This window comes from Eurosta solidaginis, chromosome 5, assembly GCF_040869045.1.
Source record: "Eurosta solidaginis isolate ZX-2024a chromosome 5, ASM4086904v1, whole genome shotgun sequence".
Classification (NCBI taxonomy): domain Eukaryota; kingdom Metazoa; phylum Arthropoda; class Insecta; order Diptera; family Tephritidae; genus Eurosta; species Eurosta solidaginis.
The window spans coordinates 151,947,506-151,975,152 of NC_090323.1; the positions used below are offsets into that span (position 1 = coordinate 151,947,506).

The 27,647-nt window shown below is 34.6% G+C and overlaps 1 protein-coding gene across 1 annotated transcript in view; it reads left to right on the forward strand.

Annotated features, from left to right (window-relative positions):
• Positions 1-25,587, forward strand: part of scny (scrawny) — a 28,236-nt gene extending 2,649 nt beyond the window's left edge. Inside the window, exons 2-4 of the mRNA XM_067791693.1 lie at positions 17,029-17,759; positions 17,894-19,861; positions 24,576-25,587. Coding sequence (XP_067647794.1) covers positions 17,029-17,759; positions 17,894-19,861; positions 24,576-24,923 — 3,047 coding nt within the window. The 3' untranslated portion in view covers positions 24,924-25,587. The remainder of the gene's footprint in view (positions 1-17,028; positions 17,760-17,893; positions 19,862-24,575) is intronic.
• The last annotated feature ends 2,060 nt before the right edge of the window (positions 25,588-27,647 follow it).

Sequence of the window (27,647 nt, forward strand, 5' to 3'; positions counted from 1 at the left end):
AAACACTGTCCTTCCTCCATAAATTGATACACACGAAGGAACCTGACTATCTATATCGTAAGCTTATTTTTCTGCAATCATCAAGATCGGTGCTTCTTCTTAAGCACATCAGATACCGCTCGCTAACCTCTGAGCGCCAATTCTTTGTTACTGCAATACGTCTTTGGAACTCGCTACCTACTAGTCTTCGACTCTTAAGTAATGCTCTGCACTTCAGAAAAGAGCTAACATCATTTTTTAACGACTCTTAAACTGGATCTCAAATTGTTGTTGTTAAAATGTTCATTTCTAAGTCCTTTTCCTTTCTCTGTGTCTTTCTTTATTTGTTAAATACTATTCAATCTATAACCAGCCAAAGGTTATCATCACTACTGCTGTCTTTTAATATTTATTAACTACTTTTCTTTAGTTTTAAGATTTACATTTACATACATAAATATTTTACTATTGTCCGCTATATTTAATTTAATTTGATTAATCTAATTTATTATTATAAATGTTCAATTTTTATAGCTCATGCTATTCATGACTAGCACTGTTAAATAATTTGTCAAAATTGTTGTGCTAGGAACAAATTTTCAAATAAATACATACATACATACAAAACATCTTAAAAGATAAATTTTGTATTACATACAAAAGGTACTTGTTTTCAGTCATTTTAACAATTATTTTTTTTGTTTTGCTATCTTTGAGCTCGAATCGAACCTCCTATATCATTTTCTTAATTTTTTAGCATATTTATTTGCATTTCAATTCTATGACAGGAAAAGTTATCAAATTTTAAATAATCTTGGGCTAGCAATATTCCTTTAATGTATCAGTTTCCAGCGGGTTTCGGATTTTTTTGTTTAAATTTATTATAAAAAAAAAATCATTCGCGGAAGAGTGTGGCAAGCACATTAGATCTGCAACGAATGCACATAAATTAGAAAAAACGTAGCTAGAGTCCGCTCTTTTGATAGTAGAAGTAGTTTTACAAAAAACTTCTGGATGAACCTTAAAATGTCTTCAAAATAGAGGAACTGCGGCATTTGTGGTGTAGCGTTTCGTTTTAGGGTAATTTTGGCACAACTAAAAGTCCAATTCAACTATTTTTCGTCACATTTGGTTTGGTGAAATATCATCTATGGCATACTTTATCAAAAGTTGTATACCCCAACAGTTTACAATTTATAAGACGGAATTCGGGTGAGCCCGAAATGCCGCTTCCCCAAAAATTTGCAGGTAATGTGGTACGCAAATTAGGCTAATTTGGCAAACGTAGGCTGATTTGGTATAATATAATTTAACCCGAACAATAACCAGGGGGACTACTCTGTATTGCGATGCGAAAGGCAGTGCGATGCGAACATAAATTGCGATGCGAAAGGTAATTGGAACTCTGTAGCGCTATCGCATCGCTAACAATGCCGCTTTTTTATTTTTCGCAAATTTTTTGCTTGAGTATGCATCACTGACCAAACGTCAAAGAAAGAGAACAAAAGAAACAAGGCGATTACAATTTCGGCAAGCGATTAATTTTTGTTGAACAAATTAAAAAATGGATTCTGTAGCATTATGGGACGATTTAAATGAAGAAAGGATTGAGGAGGATTATAAGAGACAACTCCAACATTATGAATCTCAGCGATCAAAGGTAATTTAAACGTTACAAAATTACTCATATACTATTGCTTTATGTTCTATTCATTAGTTTTGTGTAGAATTTTCGGCTTAATAAGGAAGCCTTTTTGTATGTGCTAAATAGCATTAAAAGTGAGTTGAAAACTCCACGGAGAGCAACGGCAGTTCCTGAAATAATAAAAGTTTCTACAACGTTGAAGTTGTTTTTGCGTTGGGTTTTTTAAGTAACCCTTTGGCCTAATCTGGGTGTATTGCCATGAAGTCCACTAGGATTTCAAATTGTTGCTTTTGTGTTTTTGTTTTTTGAGTTGTCCTATATATTTTTAAAAGAATGTACAATGAATATAAAGATATCAATTTAAAAAATCATCAATTAATACTTACATATTTGAACAATGCGAATGCCTATTACTTGTAGCAAGAAAAATGCGAAAATGAATGCTGTTTGACATTCGCTTTCGCTATACAGAGTGCTGGCAATGCGAAAAGGGATACAAATTGCGAATGGGCAAAATATGAATGCGAAAGTCAAAATATGCATGCGAATGTCAAGATACAGAGTACCGATTTTGCGATTTCGCGTATTTTTTCTTTCGCATCGCAATACAGAGTAGACCCCCAGATCAGTTTTACTAAAGAAAATATAAAATAACTTCTTTTAAAATTTACCAATTTTATTAATAAAAGATAAATAGCTTCTCAAAAGATAGAATAAAATGCCTACTTGACTCGTTGATATTAAAAATGAATAAGTTATTGGAAATATCAAAATTGTATAAAAACTTCAATTTGTGCAAGACTCGCAAATAAAAATTGGATTTTTTTTTGGGAATGCAGACGTTATGATCCCAAACCGTATCGCACTGTAAAAAGCACTGCATTCTTTCGTCCTTTCGCAAAAGCAGCAAATTGCTCCGTCTGGAGGCATTTCAACAAAATCCCTTCGGTTCGATGCGTAGACGACGCTCACTTCGTAGTCACTGGTTAATTTTCACATTCAGATCTTCTAGCTTTCCCTGCTAGTTTTTATTTATTTATTTATTTATTATTACGGTCTTTAAGACCTAGTTTAGGTTAAAATAAGAAATTAAACATAACTACTCATGTCACATTTAGTGACGTACAATATAAAAACAATTTTTCTTTGAACTTACTAATATTTTCACAGTCTTTCAAATCAGAAGGTAACTCATTATACATTTTATGCCCTAAATATTCAAGAGACCTTTTGGCGAACTCAGTTCTTATTCTAGGCAGTCTTATATTATTGCAATTTCTTGTTCCATAATTGTGGATTTCATGATTATAATGTATTTTACTACTCAGGTAATTCGGTAACATTCCTAACCTAAGTTGGTGTATAAATTTCAATGTGAAATAACTAACTGACTGTTTAATACTAAGCCAGTTTAATCTATTGAGCATTACAATTTTTGGCGTTCTTGGAGGACATTTTAAAATAAATCGCATTGCCTTGTTTTGCTGTATTTGAAGTTTCTTAATATATATATCATTACTTAATATCAGAATAGTAGGACAATAAATAAAGTGTGGTTCAATAATTGAACGATATACCAATATTTTATGACTTTGACTGATATGTTTACATGTTCTATACATGAAGCCTATTTTCTGTGCAATTTTCCTTTCCAGATAAGTTACATGCTCTCCAAAATTTAGATTATCATCAATCAAAACTCCTAAATACTTAATTTTGTCTACTCTTTGGATTTCCATGTTTTTTACCTTCAGCGTAATATTATTTAAACTATTGTTACTTATGATATTGGTGTTTTTACAATATATCATGAACTTAGTTTTTTCGACATTTAATTTCAGTTTTCTAAGGCATAACCATTTGTATAGCGAGTCCAGGTCTTCTTGTACTTTCAGCATGGCACATTCTGCATATTTTTCACTTATGATAAGCAATGCATCATCCGCAAATAGACGTATTTTACAATATTTTAAGCATCTTTTGATATCATTGATATACAATGTAAACAATATTGGCGCCAAGACCGAGCCTTGTGGTAAACCAATGTTAACATCCACCACTGATGAAACCTCCTTTCCAATTATCGTTCTCTGTTTTCTGTCACCCAAATAACTCCGGAACCATTCCAAAGCCTTTCCTCTTATACCAATTTTAAACATAACGTCCAATAGCTCAGATCTATCGACAGTTTCAAAAGCCCGTTTTAAATCCAAGAAGACAGACACCGTAAATTTTTTGTCCGCCATGTCTTCTTTCCAATCTGCAATTACCATATTCAACGCTGTTTCACAAGAATGGCTCTTCCTGAATCCCGATTGTTCTGGGATAATCACATTGTGCTTCTCTAAGTATGCCACAAGTTGATCCTTCACCACTGTCTCCATAATTTTTTCATCTGTAGGTAACGTGTTAATTGGACGTAGTTCCTCAGGTTTCATTGTATTTTTTACTTTTTCAACAGGTATTATTGTTGAAATTTTCCAGTAACTAGGTAACTAGGTACAATACCTGAAGGTTCCTTTTGTTTTTTAATTTTTAGCTTCACCTTTTCCCGGACCTTCCGAATGCTTTCTTCCAACTGATTCTTATATGGTTATTTTGTTCATACTGTACTTTTGACTTTCTTCCTCTTCCGGTAGCAACTGGCTTTCTAATCTTTGGCTATGGTAAAATCTGCCATGGTGAAACGACTCCTTTACTGGTTGATGCCACAGGTTCTGGGGCAGTCACTCGATTTGTATTAGATGTCGGTGAAGTAAGAGTACGTCCAGTCTCCGAAGTTGCATTATTTTGCTCGGAAACTACAGAGTTTTCGGCAGTTACGTGCTCATACATATCATTTGCAGCAATATAGTGTACATATAATGGGTATATACCAGTACATCTGAAACCGTTAACTTCCACTTGGCCCGTCTGAACCTTATAATACGATTTGGAAAAGAGACCACTAAATCGAATTGAGTAACTTTTCGGCCATTTTCGCTCATAAAACGCTTTAATTCGTTACTGTAATAAGTCTTGAGTGAGCTTATGAATGCTCTGTCTAGCGGTTGCATTTTATGAGGAATGCGGAGGCAATGATATCATCACCACTCCGTTTTCACGAGCTAAGTTGATCACTTCAATATTTATTACTGTAGTGTCCATCTAAAATCAACATTATTGGATCTATTTCTTGGTGTTTGAATTTTTAAAATAAATCTTACATAGAAGGCAGGCTTAAATCGTCATTTTTCATTACAAAATCGTCCAAGCGTCATTCTAGTTGAAAATCGTCAAAATGACGACGGCGTCGTCAATCTGTCAACGCTGTGTATAGCACCTCTTGGTCAATTCCACAAAATAGCAGATGGAAAATGTAGTGAGGGGGCTCCTTTTCAAGATAGTTAAAAAAAAAGGGGATACAGTTTTATTTCGATATAAAAAAATAAAATTGATTACAAAATAGTGAAGGTAAATAAATTAAATGGCTTTAAGTTCCGTTATGGCACCATTAACGATTCAGGGTAGAATATACAATTTTTTCAGATGAAATCTGGTGGAGAAACTACGCAATTTCCAGTTGTAAATGAGAAAGCGTCAGATATAAATGCGAAAGCGTCATATAGAAATGAGAATTGTCAATTGTAAATGCGAAAGCGTCACTTCGATATGAGAATAGTCACTTGTAAATGAGAAAACTGTAAATAAAATTTTGAAAGCGTCAATTGTAATTGAGAATAGTCAGTTTTAAATGAGAATAGTGAATTTTAAATGCGAAAGAGTTATTTGGAAATGAGATTAGTCAATTTTAAATGCGAAAGCGTCATTTGGAAATGCGAATAGTCACTTGTAAATGAGAAGACGTCATTTGAAAATTAGAAAGCGTTAGATGTAATTTCGAAAGCGTCAGTTGTAAATGCGAATAGTCAGTTGTAAATGCGAAATCGTCATATGGAAATGAGAATAGTCACTTGTAAATGAGAAAGCGTCAAATGTAATATACTACAATGCATTAATCGAAGCAGATCCGGAAACGTTCCAAAAGACTATCGCCGCCGAAAAGTAAATATAGGTTGGGGAAAAATGTAGAGTTTTTGATGGCCTTGAGGTACAACAGTGCTATAAATGTAGAGGATTCAACCACAAAGCCGCACAATGTAAAAATGAAGAAATCTGCGTGAAATGTTTAGAAAAACATAGTTCAAGGAATTGCAACCAAGAATTAACAAATAAATGTATTAACTGCATACGTGCGAAAGAAAGACTAAATATCGATGTGGACATTAATTACGTGACATTTAGTAAAAGTTGTCCACTATATGTGAATAAACTGGAAGCTAAAGGAGAAAAAATGGTTACTAGCAATCAAAGTCAATAATACTTTTTTATGCAAATATACAAGGACTTATAAATAATAAAGCGGAGTTAGAGCACATTATAGAAGAGCATCAATACGATATAATAATTCTATCGGAAACTCATGTAACTGAAGACATAGAACTTAGTGAAATAAAACTACAAAATTTCAATAGTTTTCAGTGTGTATCAAGCTCTCGAAGAACAAGTGGCGTGATTATATACACGCGTAAAGAAATTAAAGCGAATATTGTAGACTGTAAAGTCAGTGATATGAAAATATGGACATTAACAATAAAATGCATCGTTGATAACAACGAGCTGTACATCATGGGGCTTTATAGATCACCAAATAGCTCGGAACGTGAATTTTGCAACACATTTCAAGATAAACTGGAAACAATAACGGAAATAAGTAAAGATTTTATAATAGCAGGCGACTTTAACATTGACTGGTCGAAAGATAGTTTATACAAGCGAGAATTAGAAAAAATAACAAATGATAACGGTATAATGCAGAAAATGAACGAGAGTACTAGAATAACTAGAAACTCTAAAACCTTGATTGATTATGTTTTAACGAATATACACAATCTGAAAGTAACAGTGCAAAATTCTCTAAAAATATCGGATCATGAGTCGATAGTTATAGAAAACCTAGTCGCGAAAGTGTAATAAAACCAAAGCACAAAGTAATTGAACAATTCCAGTAAAACCAGCATGAATTTAATAGAATGCTTTTAAACAAACACCTAAAACATAGTAACGCATATGATGTAAATGAAAACACTGTTATTCTGGAAAAGTGCATACAAGATTTGGTGGTAGCTAATACGAGAAGTAGAACGATTAGAAATAGCTCAAGTCGCAACAAATGGTTTAACTCAACGTTAAAGAAGCTAAAAATAAATAAAATAAGTAAAGACGGGACTGTCTTCGGCTGTGCCGAAGACTTCATACCTTTCATGAATGGGGCTGAACAATAATCTTATCCCATTCGTAATCTCCGAATAATCGGATGTATAAGATAAGAAATATATAGTGAACAAATCTACATACCTAAACGATTTTTAAGATAAATATAAAATAAAAAATAGGTAGGTACTTTGTGTGAGGGTGCAAAGTTTCAGGTTTTTTTGTGGTCTGCGTGTAAAAACTATGACTACGAATCACGTATTTCAACAATATATACCGTAAACGTAACTATTTGATGAAATTTTATGAATTTTGAAGCTTCTAGCCGTAAAAAAGGGGCAAACAAATACAGTTTATATGGGGTATATAATATATATACAACCGATCTCTATGATTTTTTCAGACAACAATATATGCTATATACGTAAGCATTTGGTGAAACTTGAAGCTTCTAGCTGTTAAAATGGGGCAGAAATTTCGCAAAGTTTCTTATCTGAACAATCGGTTGTGTGAGATATATACTATATATACCACCGATCTCAATGATTTTTTCAGACAACAATATATACTATACACGTAAGCATTTGGTGAAATTTGAAGCTTCTAGCTGTTAAAATGGGGAAGAAATTGCGCAAAGTTTCTTATCTGAACAATCGGTTGTATGAGATATATACTATATATACCACCGATCTCAATGATTTTTTCAGACAACAATATATACTATACACGTAAGTATTTGGTGAAATTTGAAGCTTCTAGCTGTTAAAATGGGGAAGAAATTGCGCAAAGTTTCTTATCTGAACAATCGGTTGTATGAGATATATACTATATATACCACCGATCTCAATGATTTTTTCAGACATCAATATATGCTATACATGTAAGCATTTGGTGAAATCTGAAGCTTCTAGCTGTTAAAATGGGGCCGAAAAAAAAATATATATATACTATATATACCATCATACTATATATACCATCATATATATATTACATATATCACCGATCTCTATGATTTTTTGACACAACAATATATACTATATACGTAAGCAATCGGTGAAATTTGAAGCTTATAGCTGTTAAAATCGGGTAGAAATTGCGAAAAGTTTCTTATCTGAAAAATCGGTTGTATGAGATATATACTATATATACAACCGATCTCTATGATTTTTTCAGACAACAATATATGCCATATACGCAAGCATTCGGTGAAATTTGAAACTTCTAGCTGTTAAAATGGGGCTCAAATTGCGAAAATATATATATATACTATATATACCACCATATATATACTATATTTATTTATTTATTTATTTTCGTCATAGTTTACAAATAAATTTATAAACTATTTTTGGTTAGGGTACCTGGTTACTGAGACCATATGGTTCCCTGCAATTAAACATATTGGTATGTAAGCTAAGTGTATATTGTCTTGTCTTAACTTAAAGGGTATTTATTTTTCGTTGCTGTGTTAAGTAGTGTGGTAGACGTTGTGGGTTTTCAAGGCGTTATTGACAGTGTTTATCGTTTCCGTTTTACTGCAATCTAGTGCAACATCCATGGGGGTTGATACTTTCGTCAACGGACAAATTTGCATCATGTGTTCGGGAGTCAATGCAGTGGAGCATGTCGAACATTGAATCGGGCCATTATCATTGTAATGATGAGATATGCTGAACAGCGTGGTTCCAACTCTCATTCTTGCAATCTTTATACATTCATCCCTGGTAAAGTTTATATTGTAGTTTGGCCGCTTTGTGCCCGGGTTGTGTGTTAGAAGAAATAAATTTGAACTTTTCCATTTTTCTTGTTCTTCAACATCTTGACAACTATAACAATGGTTTCTTATAATACTGCTATAGCAAGGTACTTCCACAGTTAATGGTAACCGGAGCGCTGCTTTTGCTATGTGATCAGCTTCTTCATTTCCTTTGATTCCTATATGGCCTGGAACCCAAAGGATTTTTATTAATTGATCCTCTCTAGGTCTTTGGATTTCCGGTCCATTATATGCAGTAGAGCCAATGTATTTGACTACACTTTGGCTGTCGGAACATATCAATGTATTTGCTTTTCTTTCAGCAGCGTATATAATTGCCTGTTCAACAGCTGCAAGTTCTGCATCGAAAATTCCTGCATGTAGCGGTAATAGACTTTGCTTCAGAGTTTTAAAGGAGTCAACTGAAGTTTGTTCTACGAAAGCATAGGTTGAGGTGTCGCACTGCCTAGAGCCGTCAGTGAACAAGATAAGTTCTGGGTTGAATTCATTTTTTATTTTTGCGTAGAAGGTTTTAAAGATATTAGCATTTGTGTTTTCTTTTTTGAATTCGCTGAGTGTCATATCCGTATGGAATTTTATTTTAGGTGATTTCCTTAGTGGTTGTGCTGGTTTGGGTGTTTTTTTGATGTTAAGGTAGCGTATAATATTTTCCAGAGCGCTAGCGTTTCTGCCGCCTACTTTTCTTCTATTGGCTGATTGTAGCTCCCACATATGCTCGTGTAATGGGTGATCTGGCAGTGTCAAAGCTTTCGCTGCGAGACCAGCTGACCTTCTTTGTAGTTGCCAATCGATATCGTGGTACCGCGCTTCTAGTCTGAGGGCGGCTATTGGGGTGGCCATGAGCAACCCTGCAGCCGTTCGAAAGCATCTATTCATACATGCATTGATTTTGTTTTTATTCTTTTCGGATGTCCACCCATAAACCGTGAGTCCGTGTTGAATTATTCCTTCACATATAGCTCGACTGATTGATATGGCAGTGTCTATCTATATGATTAGTTTTTCGCAAATTTTGTTGATATGTTCATTCCATAGTGCATTTCTGGAGAAAGTGATGCCAAGGATTGATATATGGGGTTTCAACCGAACATCTTGGTTGCCTATTTTCAATGAGGATATATCACAGTTGTGTTTTTTGCATACATGCGTAGCTTCTGCCTTATTAATTGGTACTACTGCACCAGTTGCTTCTGCCCACCTTTGTACTTTGGTGTTTACTTCACCGAGGCTGTTATTTATTTGTTCTGCTGAGCCTGAAGATACAACAAAGATGTTGTCAGCGTATACACCAATAAAGTCCACCCCATTTATGTTTCTAATATTTTTAATAAGCGTATTGCAATATGCTGCAAATAATATAACTGACAGTGGAGATCCTTGGGGGAGGCCATTGTCTAGATTGAGAAGCTTCGATAAAAAACCATCTACTCGAACTGTAATTCTACGATGCGACATAAAGGAATGTATAGTTTTCAGCACTAGTGCCGGAACACCCCAGGAAGAAAGTTCTTTTATTACAACAAATGAAATAACTCTATCAAAGGCCTTTTCTATGTCTTCTGAAAATATAACATTGTGTTTATTTGCTTTAAGATTGTCTTTTATTTTTGCTTCTAATGCGTGACACAATGTATGTACTCCACGCTGTGGGAGGAAGGCATGTTGCTCTGGGAGAAAGTGCGATTTGTAGTGTTCTCTAATTTTCCTTGCAAGAATTTTCTCAAATACTTTAGCTAGGACCGATATTAGCGAAATGGGTCTGTATCCTTCCACCAGATTTGCCTTTTTATTTGGTTTGGGAATTGGAGCAAGAACTGCTACCTTCCAGTAGTGCGGATAAGTTCCAGTTTCGAGTATTCCCGTGTATAACTTGCATATTCTCTTCTTCAGCAAGATGTCCGAATGTTGTATCATGGAGTATGTTATTTTATCAATTCCCGGTGTTGTGCCTTTTGAATTTTTTATTGCTACATTAAGGTCATCGATTGTTATATTGGAAAAATATTTATGAAGACTGAGTGCTTCCCCGGATGGGGAGTCAATTTTATAGTTTTGTTTAGCCAGTATAACTTGTGTAGCAAACGAATTGTCGGAGCCTATTAAACTCCATGTTTCTGCAAATTTATCTGCTATCTGTTGGGGATGAGTAAGGCACTCGTTTTCTGAAAAAATATTTGGAAAACTTATATATTGTGGCGATTTGACTTTTTTAATTTTGTTCCATATTGTCCTTGTATCCATAGTAGGGTTAAGTGAGTTGATAAAGTTTTGCCATGTATCCCTCTTGGCTTGTTTGCATGCACGCTTTACCTGTGCGCAGAGTTGTTTGTATTTTATTATATTAGCAAGATTTCGTTTCACTTTATAGACCTTCCACGCGGAGTTCTTTAATCCAATTAATTTGGCTATCTCGGCATTAAACCATACGGGGGTTTTGCGTGGCTTTGTATCCTTTTTTACTGGCATGGACTCATTTGCAGCCTTCCCGATAATTTTCTTTATGTTGGCTGCCTCTTGGTTAATGTTGGCCGTTACTTTAAATTCTCCACTTTTACGGTTTTTTTTGAAAAAATCTCCCAATTTGCTTTAGCATCTACAAAACCCGGTTTAAATTTTTTTAAACCGGGTGTGATGTTGTTGGAAATCAAAATTGGGAAGTGGTCATTTCCTTCTGGATAGCAGTTCCAGGTTAGGATGCCTGCCAGTTCTGCACTAGCCATAGTTACATCTACAGCCGTCAGAGTGTTTTTAGTGTTGAGCAGCGTTGGCGAACCATCATTTAAGAAGACTAAGTTTCTACAGTTTGCGAATTCTTCCCATATTTTCCCGGTACGGTTCGTGGTTTGTGATCCCCATAGTGTATTGTGTGAGTTCAAATCACCAAGCAGTAGATGATGCCCACAGCTGTATAGTAGAATGCTGTCAAGCAGTTATGAAGTAAGATATACATCTACTTCTTTATATATATTAGTTATGTGGAGATCCGTCAATCCATGTACCGTAAGTGATTGATGAATGAGGTTATTTCTAGATACCACATGATTTGATACGTTTAAAGTACTTTTTATTAAGAAGGTAATGCCAGATTTGGCGTATTGAAAATCTTTATTATGATGAAACGTTCTATAATTAGGTAAATGTAGTAGATGCAGATTCTTTTGCACTATGTGTGTTTCTTGTAATATAATGATATCGGGATTATGTTTTTTAACTAGTAATTCAAGGGCATATTTATTATTGATATATCCTTGAATGTTCCATTGGAGGATTGAAAAGTTAAGTCCGATATCCATATTTTTAAACGTTTAAATTGTTTTATTTATTCAAAGTCAGAGATGTCGCTGTCAAATTGTTTTGTTTGGACGAAGTAGTTATTGCTTTCTATTAGGACTTGTGTTAAATTAGTTATAGGTGATTGGTATATTTGCGGTTGGGTGTAGTCGCTAGAGTTGTTGTGAGTTTTGTTATTAATTGAGTGTATTGGAGTTGAGTGGTAATTATTATTGTTTGTTGTTGTGCAAGGTGACATTTCTATGTCTCCACTTTCTGCGTTTGTATTATTAGCTAGTGCGTGTGTTGTTGTATTTTGTTTAGCTTTTTCTGTTATCTTTGTAATCAATGTATCAATATTGGAGTTTGAACTTGTCTTTTGAATGTTATTTTGAAGTGATTTTGTACTGATTTGTGTTTGGTTTGTGTTTTCTTGGGTTTGAATGTTATTTGAAGGTTGTGGAGCTGGTGCGGTGACCTGTTTGGTATTTTCTTTTAGCGGTCGTTCGATGTTATTATTTTTTGTAATTTGTGCATACGAAGCCTTGTTTGTAAGCTTGCTTCTGGGTTCTATTTGGAAAGCAGTGGGGTTACTGTTGTACAATTTCCAAGCTTCTCTTACAGTACACCGACGTTCAATTTTAATTTTGTTGATGGATTTATGCTTGAGGAAGCTAGGACAGGAGGGGTCTTCAGAGGTATGTGTGTCAATATTGCAATTTACACAGAAGATTCTCGAGCAAGTATCATGAGGTGGAGGTGTCGCACATTGCTTGCACAGCTGATTACCTTTGCAATTATTTTTTGTATGCCCCAACTTCAAGCAATTTCTGCATTTCATAGGGTTAGGAATGTATTCTTGAACTGCGACTTTTTCCCAGCCCAAGCTAATTTTTTCTGGTCTCCGGATTAGATTAAATGTTAGAATTGCTGCTCCTGTTGGTGCTGGTGTATCGTTAGTTACCTTCATGACTTTCCTAACTTCGATTACTTTTTGGTCTGCTAAGCCTTCCAATAGCTCTTTTTCAGTAAGGTGGATAATGTTTTTCGAAAATATTCTACCCTGCGTTGAATTGAGGTTTTTGTGAAAGGATATTTTAACTGGTACAACATCAATATAGGTTGCTTTGATGAATTTTTCTGCTGCGTTAAGGTTATTTGCCTTTATCAGCAGGTCACCAGATTTAAGCTCTGTTACTTCAGAGTATTCGGAACTTATGTGTTTAAGCCCTTTTTCTATTTGGAAAACGGTATAGGATGCTAATGGTCGGGTTTCAGTGTTGTTTTGGGCGATGGCGGTGGCTATGATGTATCGTGGTATATGGTTATCATTTTGTGCTATTGGCGGTAGAGGTACAAAATCCCCTTCCCTTGGTCTTTTAGATTTGGTTGTAGGAAGAGATATATTCTCGTCCGGATCTAGGTGCTTAAACCTATTTCTATGAGGGGGGTTAGCCCCTTTCATTTTGTTTGATTTCAGCTACCAAATATGTAGTTTTTAACACAACCACTTAGAAATAATATATACACTAACGGTCGCGTATAAGAAAAGTACAATACACGCTTATTTAACACACACTAGTGTCTATAGACTTAGTTGCGCTGCGAGAAAAACACGTCTGCGTAAGGCGGCTGCCCGAATAAGACTCATATATACTATATATACTACCGATCTGTATGATTTTTTCAGACAACAATATATGATATATACGTAAGCATTCGTTGAAATTTGAAGCCTCTAGCTCTTAAAATAGGGCAGCAATTACGAAAAGTTTCTTATCTGAACAATCGGTTGTGGGGGATATATACTATATATACGACCGATCTCATCAATTTTTTCAGGCAACAATATGTGCAATATACGAAATTTTATGGTGAAGTTTGAAGCTTCAATCTGTTAAATTGAGTAAGATATTACAAAAATCCTCTTTTTCTGAAAAATCGGTTGTATGGAGGATATATGCTATAGTGGTCCGATCCGGCCGGTTCCGACAAATGTCTAATCGGACACCCAAATACAACCGCTCAAAAAATTTTATGAAGATATCTCAAAAATTGAGGGACTAGTTTGCATACAAACAGACAGACGGACAGGCGGACAGACGGACATGGCTAAATCAACTCAGCTCTTCAACCTGATTATTTCGGTATACTTAATGGTGGGTCTATCTATTTTCCTTTAAGGACTTACAATTATGGGTTTCGTGACGAAATTAATATACCATTTCATTTTCATGAAATGTATAATTAGAGCATAATTCTGTACACATCGTGTAACCAATCACAAATAGGAAGAATACAGAAATTACAAAACAAATGTATGAGATCAATAATAAAATGCCACATATACACCCCAATAAGTCACATGCTTGAAACATTGAAATGGCTAAATATTGAGCAAAAACTGATGCTCGCTAATAATGATTTTTAAAATTAAACAGAACATGGCGCCGCTGTATTTAACAAGTTGCATTCAGTATGTTAGAGATACACACCAATATGCTGTGCGGAATGCGAATGACTTTCGACTAGAATTACAGCGGACTACTGCAGCCCAAAACACATTATCATATAAGGGCCTTAACATATTTAACTCGTTACCTGATTATACCAAAGGAGAGAATAATATTATGAATTTTAAACGGCTATGCATAGATCTTATTCGAGGCTAAAATACTTTTTATTACTTTTTACTTTTTATTACTTAATATATATATATATATCATACACGTCTGTGAATTGAAAATGAATTTGTGATATTTAAAATTTATTGTGAAATCAAAAAATATGTAAACATATTAATAATAAATATCAATCTATCTATCTATCTATCAAATGAAAATGCGAAAGCGTAATTTGTAATTCAGAATACGTACTCAGTTATAAAAAAGAAAGTATCACTTGAAAATGCGAAAGCGTCATATGGAAATGAGAAGTCACTTACAAATGATAAAGCAGATCCAAACTAATTGTTTAAATAACTTAAAACCGTGGTTAGCTTTTAGGATGGTATTTAACCACTACCTACTTCACTAAAATAACACTAGGTATTAAGAAGGCTTTGTTGATTATTCCCATTGTGTCGCACGGACTTCGGACTCCTTATTTATACTTTTACATAAACCGCTTTATATTATACTTATACATAAACCACTTTACGATTAGAAAGTGTATGCAGCAAGTAAGTTATAAGTACATATTTTAATTTATTTATAAGTCTATCGGTAACTGACCAAATAAAGACATATAACCGCACTTTTCGAGCGCTACCAAAATGGAGTTTAAAGACAATTGTGCTGTGTGCGTAAATAAAATGCAAAGGAAGTCCGTTGTTCGCCTATTACTATGTGGGCAACTCTTTCAATGGCATTGCATTGAAACCATACCAATTTGTAGTTATTGTCATTGCTCGATATACTATTTATTACACGTTTATTTAAATTTAATGTTTAAAGTACTCAATAAAACGAATATCGCATTTTCAATTGACAATTTTTATTCTTAATAACTCGCATTTTCACTTAATGCTTTCTCTTTTACAATTGACTATTCTCATTTCCATATAGCTCTTTCGCATTTTAAGGGATACTTTCTTATTTATAATTGACTACGTATTCTCAATTACAAATGATGCTTTCGCATTTTCATTTGATACTTTCTAATTTGCAAGTGACTATTCTAATTTACATATGACGATTTCGCATTCACAATTGACTAATCTCATTTACAAGTGACTATTCTCATTTACATGTGACTATTCTCATTTTCAAGTGACTATTCTCAATTACAAATGACGCCTTCGAATGTTCAAATGACGCTTTCTCATTTGCAAGTGACTGATCTCATTTCCTTGTGACGCTTTCGCATTTGCAATTTACTAATCTCATTTCCAAATGACGCTTTCGAATTTACAATTCACTATTCTCAATTACATGTAACGCTTTCGCATTTACATTTAACGCTTTCTAATTTACAACTGACTAATCTCATTTACAATTTTCAAATCTTATTTTCAACTCACTATTCTTAATTACAAATGACGCTTTCGTATTTACATTTGACTATTCTTATTTACAAGTGACTACTCTCATATCGGCGGCCGCCGTGGTGTGGTGGTAGCCTGCTCCGCCTACCACACCGTGTATCCTGGGTTCGCACCCCGGACAAAGCAACATCAAAATTTTAGAAATAAGGTTTTTCAATTAGAAGACATTTTTTCTAAGCGGGGTCGCCCCTCGGCAGTGTTTGGCAAGCGCTCCGGGTGTATTTCTGCCATGAAAAGCTCTCAGTGAAAACTCATCTGCCTTGCAGATGCCGTTCGGAGTCGGCATAAAACATGTAGGTCCCGTCCGGCCAATTTGTAGGGAAAATTAAGAGGAGCACGACGCAAATTGTAAGAGTAGCTCGGCCTTAGATCTCTTCGGAGGTTATCGCGCCTTACATTTTTTTTATTTTACTCTAATATCGAAGTGATGCTTGCGCATTTACAATTGACTATTCTCAATTACATATAACGCTTTCGCATTTACATTTAACGCTTTCTAATTTACAACTGACTGATCTCATTTACAATTTACAAATCTTATTTTTAAATTGCGCTTTCTCATTTTCATGTAACTATTCTCATTTTCAAATGACGCTTTCTCATTTACAACTGGAAATGGAGTAGTGTATGGTTTCTTGTATGAAAATTAACTTACTAAATATAAAACTCAAGTAAATTTTGTTAAAGTTTAGTAATTTTCGTCACCCGATTGAAAATAAGTTACAAACCTATAAATTTGTCAATTGAATTGGATCAAGTCCACCTTAGTCTGGAGTTGAGAGTTCAAGTAAATAAAATGGGATGAGGGTCACAGCCCATCTAGACAAAATTAAATATTTTTTTGTGAAAAACTAGAAGCCTTCAGAAGATAAAAGAAATTAGTTTTTGCATCTTGGAGGATCCCTCCTCCAACTCCCACTTATATACATATATTGTCAAAGCGTGGTGCACTAATGGAAAATTGCATCAATTAAATTTAAAATTGCTTTATAAGAACATGATTACACTTTAGTTAATTATGACTAGTAAAGATATGTATACTTTCCTCTTTTCCAATAGATGCAAATGGAAATACAATAATTTTGAACAATGCTTCGAATGCAAATGCATCAACTTCTAAACGTCACAATCCGAATGAGCTGCCACAACCGAAACGAGTATTGTATCCACGAGAAAATGTAATAATTGGATGGAAAAATTCAGTACGAAAATGGCAAGTTGGAGTTGGTATGATGAACGTTGGAAATACATGTTACCTGAATTCAACATTACAGGCACTCTTTCATGTACCCTCCTTGGCAAATTGGCTTCTATCAGATGCTAAGCATACACAGGAATGTGAATCGCCAGATAATTGTATAATTTGTGCAATGGTTAAAACATTAGAAGCATCACAAACAAATCAATCAGCTATTCGACCATATCTTGTTTATTCAAAGTTAAAATTTATATGCAAACATTTACTTATGGGACGACAAGAGGATGCTCATGAATTTCTACGGTATTTAGTTGAGGCAATGGAGAAATCTTATCTAACACGTTATCGAAACTATAAAGAATTAGAGCAGTATAGTAAGGAAACGACACCTCTGAATCAAATACTCGGTGGATATTTAAAATCGGCGGTGCGATGTTTGGCTTGTGGTCATGTATCTGTAACATTTCAGCATTTCCAAGATTTACTATTAGATATTAGAAAAGCGGACACAGTTGAAGAAGCTTTGGAAGGTTACTTTTCTAGAGAGCGCCTTGAAGATATGGGATACAAATGTGAAGCATGCAAAAAGAAAGTAAGTCGCAGTACTTTGATTACTACTCAAATTTGATTAGCTTTATGGTATACATTATAATCGATAAGTACTGTAGAAAACTGTATCTGTTTAAAAATTAGTTATTTTGCACTTTTTTTTATCTGAAATTATAGGTCTCTGCAACTAAGCAATTCTCTTTGGAACGTGCGCCGATTGTTCTGTGCATACAATTAAAGCGCTTTTCAGTTATGGGCACCAAGCTTAACAAACAAATCACAATCAAACCGCGTATCGACCTATCTAAATTTGTTACACGCAAAGATATCGGCGGCGAACAATTAACATATAAATTAGTGGCAATGGTAACTCATTTGGGAGCTTCACAACATTGTGGGCATTATACAGCAATAGGTTTAACTGAATCTGGAACGTATTACAATTATGATGACAGCTATGTGCGCCCTATTTCGGTACAAAATGTTTGCAATACTAATGCTTATATAATATTTTATGAAATTGATAAAGCACAACGAACACCAAGTTGTACCGAATTGAGCAGCAGTAATACGAATATTTCCGCCATTAAAGAAAATATACAAAGACCAAATGGTTACAACAAATCGGAACATTTATTCTCTACAGAAATAAGCAATACATCTAATACACATCAACAACAACGTTATGATGGTAATTTATTGAGTGGAGGTATAAAACCACCATCATCATCGTCAACACATCACATCAACAAAACAAACACCAATAATGGTTCCATCAATAACAACAACAATAAATTCGGTACAAGTCGGCAGATACATTTTAAAAATCAATTAGTTACCAGCACCACGTTAAAATTCAATGCTGCAACAACAACTACAACAGCAACTAAATTGACAATGCACCCAGAACAGAATATAAATAATTTACAAAGAACTGCAGAGCAACACTCTAATCATGCGTTAGAAACTGATAACACCCACCAAACAAGTTACGCTTGTAGAGAGTCGTTATCATCACCATCTACATCAAACAAACGAGCAGTTTCTATTGCTTCAGAAAATGAGAAAAAATTGGGATTATCAAATAATAACGAAAATAGATTATTTTCCGCAACAGATGCAAAACGTAATAAATTATCGGAGTTTGTTACAACGACATCACCACCTAAGGCAAACACTTCAACCTTGCCTAGCATGCCAATATTGTTTGATGTGCAAAATAGTCGACCAACGACGACGACAACCTCAACTGCAACTAAATATCCTACACTGCCAGTCAGCAGCCCTTTGAAGAGCTTGGTTCCATATGAATCGGAAACAGATGAAGAATCGACAGCATCAGAAATAAAAGATAGTTTAGTATGTACAGACGATGCAAGTAAGAAAAAGAAAGATTTTAAAAGTGGTGTTGTTAAACGCACTATTGTGGATAGTCCTGCTAAAACTGCTATAGGTAACAGTGACAACATGAATGGAAAACCTAAAAAAATAAATTTTTCAATTGAAGACGATTGTGGACGTAAACCGAACATTTATAAAAATGATTTTACCAACAATGAAAAACTAACCACAAACAATACACAAGACATATTTTATACAAAAAAATTGGATGAATTATTAAACACAAATCGTTTTAAAATAAAACACAAAACTGATATGTTCCATGAGCATCATGATAGTAGTATTAATACACAAAATATGTCGACCAATGATTACCATAATCCCCTCATAAATAAAAAAGATAATGAATTGATTTATGATGAAGATGCGATTTCTGCTGCTGAGGAAACACGTCCACAATTTCAGCGTTCACATTCTACACCTCCATCGCCACCTGTTATAAAAACAAAAACAGGTTTATGGCAAGTAACCACATTACAACCGGTAACAGCGTGCGTCAGTCCACCAGAGAAAAAAATGTTTAAAAATCCTAAAAATCCATTTGCTAAAAAAACACCCGAAGCATTTAACAAACGTCAAAAATCCAATTCAGATGGGAAATTAGAGAATAACTTCGTTGGCAACGGTTATAGATGTAGCAATGTTGATGATAATTGTGTAGCAGGTTTAATGAAGCAATCGCACCGTGGCTATGGCGTTCCAGTGCTTTCCTGGAAAGGAGATCAACCAAAATTATCAAAAGAGGTAAATATTATTGTTTATAATTGGGTTTGTAATTTACTATTGTATATTAACAACGTGCTTGTTATTTCGTTAGCCGGTTGTTAGTTATTTACGTATATGTTTCTTAAGGCGCGAGACCATTTGTATTTCCAAAATTTTCTAGTTCACTTACCGTATCATTCACCCCTATTACCATAGATGAATGGATTTGCAACTCTTTGTTTCGAGAGAGCGCTGTCAAAATACACTTTTTTTATAACATTTGTCAGTGATGCCAATCCAAACAAAAATGAATAGATCTGATTATGGGGATTTTTGACATACATTTCGGCGATTATAGTTTCAATCATTTAAAAAAATGATAGTCGTAAAATATTCATTTCTTTAAACTCATTTTACAATAATACTACTATTTGGAGTCAAATATAAACAAATCTAAGTAAAATTTACATTTTGATTAAAGTAACTAGTCAAATATTGTAACGCATTTAACTCACAGTGAAAACCATATATTCTTTTGAAGTTTCAGTAAATCCGACCTATGATATAATAGTTAACATCATTCAATGGTAGGGCCGATCCTACATGTCTGACGTTCCAGGTTCTGTGATCAAAATGGACTGGTTGCATCGGGACTTCATATTTACAAAACCTGTTTTAGCGATAACTTTTGATCGGGAAATAATATTTACCCTCCGCCTTCGAACTAATAATATTTACACTAAAACAAGTATTTTTATCCTTTTTCCCATAATTTTTGAACGCTATTCTACAGTTGTAGGTCAAACAAAAGTTTACCAAAATTTTTGGCACGTTTTTCGTTTTGGCTGGCACATTTTTTGTTCTGGCACCCGCTTCAGCTGGCGCGAGGGATTTATCTGTGATTGTTGCCAGCATCAACTAGAAGATAAATCCCTCGTGAGAGCGAAAATATGAGAGCGTAAACAAAAGATTCGTATCAATCTAATCTATGCCTATTACGGTTGTCAATAGTGAGGAAATTAGTGTCGACACTATTGAATTGGTATCGGCGTTGTCAACGTCGATAACTATTGACGGGTGTTGACGCTTTTTTGGTTCTGGCTAAAACAATGTTGAAGTTGTGTTGACGTGAGGAGACGCAAAATTTGTCAACACAGTTTTTGGTGACGATAAGCGCGGGAATACAGAATTCAGCAATTAAAAATTCAAAAAATTAGCTTTTTTTATGCTCTTTATTTATTAATTTTTTTATTCAATTTCAGAAAATAGTGTACTTGCGTTAGGAAATATTTGCAAAAAAGACAGTTGCAAGCTTTCAAGTGGTTCATTAAAAGGTGTTTGTGAATATTCAAGGATTTTTATTTCCGCCTTCGGATTATTAATACCGGGGTCAATACGGGTATTTTGATACCCCTCCCGAATTCGATTAAGTTTTCCATTAGTGCGCTCTGGGAGGTAGAGGAGGCGCTAATGGTGTACTAAAGAGAAATGCAATCCTCTACAATATTCAAACAAATTCCTTGTGTGTATTTTGCCCGGAATGCTTAATTCTGCACTAACAGATTTCAGCAATTGTTAAGATCCATAAATTGTCCACTAAACAAAAAATTAACTCAATACAAATTGTAAATAAACAACTGTCAAAAATATAGGGATCGTATTTTTATCGATATCACGTCGACATCAATACATTGCCTTACATTGCGTCCCTGAAGCAAGGGGTATTCCCCAAGAAGTGGAAAGAATCATTCATTATACCACTGCATAAAAATGGAAGCAGAACGTGTCTTATAAATTGTAGAGGAATAGCCAAACTCAACACTATTCATAAGCTATTTGAATTGATTATCACAAAACAGATTGCGGTAATAGTCTAGTTGAGGGGTCGACTGCTAATACGCTACCAAAATATCGAGAGAGGTGTCAAACGACGCGTATTAATCTCGAGAACAATAATCCGATGGCGGAAAATTTTATCTATATCCGGAGATATTTGCAGTTGAAGTTGGCGATTTTCATGTGGTTGTTGTTATGTTTGTACCCACAAAAAAAATTGTGCATCACCGTGGCGGTAGCCACGGTTATACTACACACCCGGACTTGGCATGGCGTAGCCCAGGGTTATTTTTTATAAGCGCGGCGGTAGGCCGCCCACTCAGAAAGGTGTTCTGCGCAAAAATACTATGGATCCCACCCCCGGTTTCGGAGGTACCCGCGGGTCTTTTTTGGTTTTTCGTTAATATCTTTTCAACGAGCTAAAATTTTTATTTTCCGCCTTCGGATTATTAATACTGATGTCAAGACGCGTCGCTTGACACCTCTCTCGATATTTTTGGTAGCGTATTAGCAGTCGACCCCTCAACTAGACTATTACCCAGATTGCTTTTAGAGTATCTTCATTAATTGATTTTTCACAACATGGCTTTTGCAAGGGTAAATCAACGGTGTCCAACTTGCTCGAGTTTACAACCTTTGTATTCAACAGTTTTAAGACTAATTGTGAAGTTGATGTTATTTATACTGATTTTAGTAAGGCATTTGATAAAGTTTCTCATTCTATACTTTTATTCAAACTTGATCGGTTAGGATTTCCTCCTTTGCTTCTATCTTGGGTTTCTTTTTATGTGAAGGAAAGAAAACAAACAGTTATACATATTTAATAATTGTTGGTCTCGGTTCATAAACGTAACTTCTGGCGTTCCTCTGCCATCTTGGTCCGGTTTTGTTCCTGTTGTTCATTAATGACCTTCCTAGTGTGCAAGAGCTGCAAGCCGTTGATGTACGCTGATGATGTCAAACTTGTAATGCCTATCCGCTCACCCGTGGATAGGGCATGTCTTCAGGCTGATCTGAATAGTCTTGGTGACTGGTGTAATGTAAACGCCATGTCACTTAACCTACCTAAATGTAAGTTCATGTGTTGTACAAGGAAGTCCTTCCAATCCCATGATTATGTTATTGGCGACTATGTAATCAAGCAAGTCACTAATTTTATTGATTTACGCTTTACAATGGACCCAAAACTCGATTTTAAACTTCATATTGAATCTTGCGTGAATAGCGCTAAAGGTACTTTGGCTTTCGTTAAACGTTGGTCTAAAAAATTTAATGACCCATACGTTACAAAAACTCTTTACATCATTGGTCAAACCTACTTTGGAATATGCTTCAATAATTTGGAATCCGCGTTATGAGGTTCATTCTGACAAGCTGGAATCGGTCCAGAAACAATTTTTGCTTTTCCCTTTAAAACACTTACCATGGGATCCTTCTAAAAATCTTCCCCCCTATTGCAGCCGGTTAAAACTAATACAGCTGCCCACATTGCACACTAGAAACTAATTCTGCTAATTTTGAGAGAGCAATAAACTTTGAACCTCGGTTTCCCAACATTTTCATTTTGGCACATTCATGCTTCTGGCAAGCGAGCGACGATAATACATACAAGAATAGAAAAAATCGCCGATAGGTGGTGCAAGCATCGAGATATTCACAAAAATCGTATTTGTGGTCCGATTTAGCTCATATTAGGAACACATAATACATACGAGAATAGAAAGCGACCTATGAAAAAAATCGCCGCTAGGTGGCGCAAAGATCTAGATATTCAAAAAAGTCGTATTTGTGGTCCATATTTGGAATAGAAAGCGACCTATGATGTCCGATTTGGCTCATATTTGGAACAAATATTACATACAGTCCGGTAGAAATGACATCAAAATATCTTGGAGTTGGAGGAGGGACAAGCATTCGTGGCGCAGAGTCGAGTGAAGTCTTTGCAAGGATTATGTATTGAGGAATTAGATTGTTACAAATTGTCAGGAAAGTCCTTGCAGTAATGAGCCACTAAATGAACTAAATAGATTGAGAAATAATAGGCAATTAAATAAAGACTAAAAACTTGAAAATAAAATAATTTAAAAAAAATGTTTAAGTTAAGCGGTTTTATTGAAAACAATACTTACACGAAGTATTAATAATACTAAAAAGTGAAAATAATTAGGTAGGTCCTAGGTACTAGTCATCACACTCCTCATCAATCTAGGGCGTTGATCAGACAAATAAAAGCGTTGGACCCGGAAATTTCTATTGATAGTCATATATAAGACCAACTGGACCCTAATCACATTTTTAGAAATTTCACGCGTCCGACGCTTTTATTTAATTGTCTGGTCAACGCCCTAGATTGATGAGGAGTGTGATGACTAGTACCTAGGACCTACCTAATTATTTTCTAGCTTTTAGTATTATTATTACTTCATGTAAGTATTGTTTTCAATAAAACCGTTTAACTTAAACATTTTTTTAAAATTATTTTATTTTGTGATTATTGGAGCTTTTCGGCCAATAATTCCAAGACAAAACACAAGTTTTTCTTTTTCTCCTACGCGTTTCGATGGGTATTTTCCATCTTCCTCAGGGAGGCTGTATATTTTAAAATATTATTTTATTTAGTTCTGAGTTTCGTGCTTTGAGTACTTTTCGGTACTTAATATTTTTTTTTGGGTTGAATGTATCAGTTATTTAGAAAAATCTCAATTTATATCAAACTCCATTTTCTCTCCAAAGAGGTTGTAAAAATTTCTTGAACTTAAGTGAACTTCAAAACCTGAGCAAATTATCTAATTTCTCGTTGGTAGAAGCTAGCAACAGGCTAAGAAAAAAATTGAGAAGACTTTCTTTTTAATTGAATTTAATTCTATTTCTAAAACAAAAAAATCTCATAAAATAATTTTTTTCTTTCGTTTCAAAGGTTGAAAGTGATGCCCAGCAGCAGCGAAAAAATGACTGGCAAAACGAGGAAGATGTCGAAATAGATCGTGGACGTCAGAAAAAGGTGAAGAGTTTAAAAGATTCACAACAAGATAGTCGTATACCGGGTTACAATCCATTTCAAGAAGAAGATAATCAGAGGCGATGGAGGTTTGGTGGTGGTCCAACTCAAAGACATTATAATAATGGTTATGTACGTAACCAATTTCAGCGTAATAAATTCAAATTTCAGCGATTCAATCAAAAATTTCAACGAATGACTGCTGTTTCATATATGCGAAACAATTATAGATTGAATCAACAAAACTATTCACGACGAAATTCATAACATTGTAACATAACATAATATGTATTTTTAATTATAAATATTCTTTTTTTTTCCATATATATATACTTTTAACTTAAGTGACTGCTCGAGTAAAATAGTTTAAAATAGCATATACGCAAATTGAAATTAACCATATTGACCGAAATGCAGTAAAAATAAAAAAAATTGTAGTTATTAAGTAACTAAAAAAAAAAACGAATAAGAAATTAAGATGCACACAGTGCAGGGATGTATGTATAGTTATGCATACAAAGCCAATTGTGGAGCTGAAATAATTTAAATAATATTATAGATAAGATAGTATGTAACAATGTAAGGAAAAATTACATTAACCTTTAATCTGATTTCGGTTTTTTTTTTCCAAAATATTTCTTCCGCGCATACTACTTACGGATCTATCAATTCGAATTTTCAACATAACTTTGTTTTGCTTCTTTTTGGCTGCCGCATGTTATACAAAAAAAGAAAAAATATTAGTTAATGTTTTTATTCAAACCACACAGTTTACAAGTTCCCAATTAAGCTTTGAACAAAAGACTTGAAATAAACCTACCTGTACAATAGATTAATAAAGAAATATAATGTAATATTTTTTAAGGTTTCAATTAAATTAAAACTAAACATTTTATTATGTCAATGAATAAATTTACATTATAGAACAAAATTCTTTCGGTTTTATTAAACAGCATTTTTAAATTTAATACGCGAAAGGGCAAATGTAAGGTAAATAGACGAATTTATAATAGTTATAGGGCCACCGTTATCTAGAAGTTTCTTTGGTGAATATTTCGTTGGGGTAGATAGCATGTAGGGGAAGGTTTTTAAGAATATATCACAAAACAGCATAGAGGGTCGCATGTGGCATAACCAATCGTTCCTGAATTGGTAGTGCTTGTTACCGGAACGTAAGGGATCTGCATCCGGCGAAGGACCATCAACATCGATAGCACTCCCCAAGGCCTTCGCGGGATGTCCATATCGCTACAACAACAACAACAATATCATACGTAACGGGACACGAGAGAGGTGGTATGGGATGCAAGGGGATTATAAGCGCTTCAAAGGTTCCGCAACCCAATTGTCAACCTTCCCTTCGAGATGGGGAATCCTGTTACAAATATGAATGTTTCATACACATACATATATAGCAGTCGAGGTTATGATATAAGTATATATCGAAGATTAGCTTCGGAAAACAGTAAGAAATCTTAATTGGTTTGGTTGATACAAATTCGAATCAAGGGGACTATAATCCAAAACCTGTCCTCAGAAGGGCGCACGTAAAAACCTCACTAATGACAAACGAGGCAACAATGATGACCACAGAAATTTTTTTTAAGGAATTTGCAAGAGAAGCTACAATTTGTCGGCTGCCCCTCGTCAAGGCAAATGCTTAAATCAGCGCCATATAGGAAGTACGAAGGACGGGGCCATAAAAACGATAGGGCCGCAGTGGCAATGAGAGAGAAAACACAATTGAGAACTAGAAAAGACAAAAAAATTAATCTCCCAACGAGCTGTGGTTAATTGGTTAGAGTACCGGGTCATTTGCAGCATTACGTTCCATTAAAAAGATACACCATTCTACTTCGCAGTTTCCAGATCGAAGAACACAACTCTTAGTTCTTCACTGAAACATGTACATAGGAGCAGTGTCTTGGATGTGCACACGCAACCCCAGCAACATTTATAGCTTCTCCAAACCGTTCTGGAAGTCAAGATACGAACACGTCACTATGCAGCGAAGAAGGTGCACGCAGTGAAGCAAGGGGAATTTGCTATCGAGCAAAAAACACAGGTGATGATCAGTCCACTCGGCTCTCATACCTCTTAGCTGAGCCCAATCTGTAACTTGAAGATAAACGGAGACACATTCCTCACTCACTACGCGATCACCCTGTGGACACCGTAATTTTCCAGCGGGTCAGAAAAAAGAACTGATATGATGAGAAATACCTTGTCTTTCTCTATAATATCATCTTTAATCTATAATAATATCTTTCGAATTCAATATATCACCTTCATTTTCCACATCACTTCCAAAATTGGTTCGTTCATCTAAACTTTGAAATGAATTTTCATCTTCAGAATTGTATTGTATTGTATTTGTATTGTATTTTATTAAACATTTTCCAGATGCATACTTATTAACCTAAGATTACAATATTACATTAAATAATTTCAAATTACTATGCAGCATAGGAAAAGTATATGGCATTTTTTATATTAAAGTTTAACATAGTTCTAAATGCCAGTCCTAGCTTTGGTATATTGTTTTGTGTGGGGTGTACAAAAATAAAAATTTCATAAAGAGTTTAAGTTATACATTAAATTAAATCATCAAAGATATGAAAGAGAATCAATACTAAATATTTGCAGCTTCCTAAGGTATGTACGGTTTATAGGGTCATCCTCAGCATCGTTTCTAATTCAAAGTGATTATAACCAAAAAGATACAGCTTAACTTCTTTTTTAAATAAGTTGACATTTCTTATTACCTGTACAGTGGGAGGAAGGGAGTTGAAAAATTTGCACGACGTGTATGTGTAAAAACTTCTAAAGTGCGACGTCCTAGTATGCGGAATTTGTACCATCGGAAGTAGATTTCTTCGTAAGTTGTAGACTTCCGAAGGAAAGCTTTCCAGGTAGCCACACCGTATAAAGAATGTTTTTAAAACTTTGTAAAGATAGAGATGTCGACACGGAAATATATCTAGTTTCCTA